The sequence below is a fragment of the Penaeus monodon genome, chromosome 22 (assembly GCF_015228065.2).
Source record: "Penaeus monodon isolate SGIC_2016 chromosome 22, NSTDA_Pmon_1, whole genome shotgun sequence".
Lineage (NCBI taxonomy): Eukaryota > Metazoa > Arthropoda > Malacostraca > Decapoda > Penaeidae > Penaeus > Penaeus monodon.
Genome location: NC_051407.1, coordinates 21,231,656 through 21,234,640, shown reverse-complemented (window position 1 = coordinate 21,234,640; position 2,985 = coordinate 21,231,656). Strand labels below are relative to the sequence as shown.

The 2,985-nt window shown below is 39.5% G+C and overlaps 1 protein-coding gene across 1 annotated transcript; it reads left to right on the top strand.

Moving 5' to 3' along the window:
- Positions 1–346: 346 nt before the first annotated feature.
- LOC119586984 lies at positions 347–2,918 on the top strand. Its single transcript, XM_037935726.1, has 2 exons — positions 347–873; positions 1,409–2,918. The coding sequence occupies exons 1-2, from the start codon at positions 434–436 to the stop codon at positions 1,893–1,895; spliced, it is 927 nt and encodes a 308-aa protein (XP_037791654.1). The 5' UTR covers positions 347–433; the 3' UTR covers positions 1,896–2,918.
- The last annotated feature ends 67 nt before the right edge of the window (positions 2,919–2,985 follow it).

The window sequence follows — 2,985 nt, the reverse complement described above, 5'->3', positions numbered from 1 at the left end:
ACCCAATTTATCCCTGGGATTTGCACTGTGCTGCCAGATAATGGATTCAGAGTTTTCTATTCACTGAAGACATAAGAGCCATTTTAGAACATTTGGGATACAAACAATTGTAGAAAGGTCTCATGCTGCACCCGACATGGATAGCTAAATTATGTTTTTCCATACTGGGTTGTCTGGTATGATATTTTGGTGTAGCTAGAATAAGGATAGGGGTAGAAGGGCTCATGGTTGGTTTATCATAGTCATTCTCCACTCTGTGACTTTGCTGAGGTAGAGAACACTTCTTAACATAATTTACCTCTTTGTGTGCATGTGCATTATGTGTGTTAGTGATATTTTTATATATATACATATTTTTTTTTTTTTTCAACAGACTGAAGATGTTGCCCGGCCTAAGTCTCATAGTGTGAGTGGTGGAAGTATACCCGGCACTATGGCCAGCTCTATTAATGTACCCAGCAGTAGTGTGGCTTCAAGTGTATCAAGTTCTATTACTGGAACTACAGGCATGCCCATCGTGCGTAGAGATTATACAGACCCTCTCCACCTAACCATAGTTCCAACAGTGACTCCCCTTACTGGATGTGGTGCCTCCCCCACGAGGGGTGTTGGACGTCAATGCTTCTCCCCTTCCCTTCAGCAACATGTCCGCAACACCTCCTTTTGCCCCTCTCCATCTCCTACTAAAAAGACTTTTGCTACAAGACGTAGCCTAAGTCCCATTGCATTACGGCCATCACCACTTGGAGCAGGTCTCAAGCGCAAGTGGGAAATGGATGAACGTTGCGAACCCTTCCTAACGCCTAGCAAGCGTGCCTCCACATGCACCCCTGATCGCTGCATAGGGGGATTACTTATTACTCAGCCTCACAGGTTAGTGACCTTTATTATGTTTTGGAATACTATTTTATGACCCTCATGGCACTCATTTTCTTCTAAATATTTAATCAGAATTTTCCAATGGGCAAGCCCTTTGATAAAATACATGTAAATAACCCAAAGGAGTTGCACTGATACAGATCCACTACCCTGGATCTGTATCAGGGTAGTGGGAAGGGTAAGAGTAATGTTATTGATTTGCTCTTTCATAATTTGTCAATGATTTTGTTAAAAATGAGCTACTAATGGAGCTAGAATATCAAATTTGTCCTTCATAAATATAGAATGAAATCTTTTTCAGATTGATTGTAGGAGAGCTCTTCAGTATAACTTTTTTTTTTTAATGCTGTATTTTATGACAATATGATATTCATAGAAAATAGCAATAATTATCTGTTCTTGGTTCTACTATTGCACAGTGATGAATGTTGTGTATAATGCATTAAAATGTAATTGACTTATATATATTAATTTTTTGGTGCTTAGAGATTTTATCTAAATAAGTAATCTTAATATTATTTCTTTTCAGTGTTGGCAGTCTAGAGAGTACACCAAGCCCTGCAGGTCCAGGGTCACTTGGGAGTGTTGGTACTCCAGAATCTGTATGTTCCTCTGGATCTCCTGGTCTCTCCACAGCACCATATTCACCAGCATCTTTGGCTGAAACTCCTGCCCCAACGCCTGATCCTCCCCCTCACTTATTCAAGCCAGTTTCTCCAGCATTAACAACAGATCAAACAGCCTCATTTTCCAACCAGGATCATTCTGATCGCTTTGGAGCACAGGATCATGGGAATCGCTTTGGAAGTCGAGATCATAATGAACGATTTGGTAGTCAAGAACATAGTGATCGCTTTGGAGGAAGAGAGGTGCGGGATCGTTTCAGCAGCCAAGAGCATAATGAACACTTTGGTGGCCAAGAACATACGAGTCGTATTGGTAGTCGAGAGCACAGGGACCAGTTTGGCAATCAGGAGCATGGAGACCAGTTTGATGGACAAGTAAAAGGGAGCTGACACTAGTGATGGAAGTAGCAGTGATGCTATGATTACTGAGGATGTACCTACTACTGACCTCAAAAGTTACCAGGATATGGACCTGAGTGAATCATTAACACAACCTCCTCTCAACATCTGACATCACCTTTGACTGTCACACGTTAGGCTCGCTTGGCAACCACTACAGGTAGTAGGAAAACAGCCAGTGTAGCTTTAGTGTGAACAGTAGCACAGTATCATCATTACCATGTATCATCTAGTGTTATTTGTGGACAGGTATAGATATCTATGTGATATGTAGACTTCCTCTCCAGTACTAACCTGCAAAGCTGTGATGTCATTGTTTGATGTGGCAGGTGCACTTCTCTTTGCAAACCCTATTGAGTGTGATTAATGTTAAAATTTGAGGACAGAATCTTGACTTCTCTGGAAGCTATGCTAGAACCATGCATTTAAGTGCACATCTAATAATTCCCCTTCTGAGTGAGGAATTTTGGTCAGTTGAAGCTTTATGTCACATATATTGAACCTTGAATTACTCTTTCTCTTCCCTAGACAACTCCCTTCATTTATTTGTGATATTTATCATCATCATCTTACTCCTGGGCTAAACTTGACATATCTGTATCCATATTGTATGCATAAGTGTTGTCTATCTTGCTATACTGTAACATGAATGGATTATCTTGTGTTGACTAGTCGCATTGTATCAAACAATACTATAAGCTTGGGGACTGATATTAGAACTATTTAGTAATGACAAGTAGAACATCTGACTTGGGGGAAAGTGTATCCTACAGTATTCTACATTCTCTGAAGAGGATACCTTTATTTTAGTTAGCTCTTCAACAATTTTGTGCCACATTTAAACAAAGTTTAAATAGATTGTTATGCTGAGAATTTGTTGAATCTTAACATTTCATAATATTTCTGACTACGCAAGTCAATATTATGCCTGTAAGAACATTTTCAGTGACCCTTAGTATGTCTGAACCTGGATCTGTGATTCATGGAATATGTCATAAAACAAAATAGATCTATCATCTTTGTTTTATTCCTTGATAAAAAGAAAGCTTTACAGATAGTTCTGGCCATACATTAGACAGAG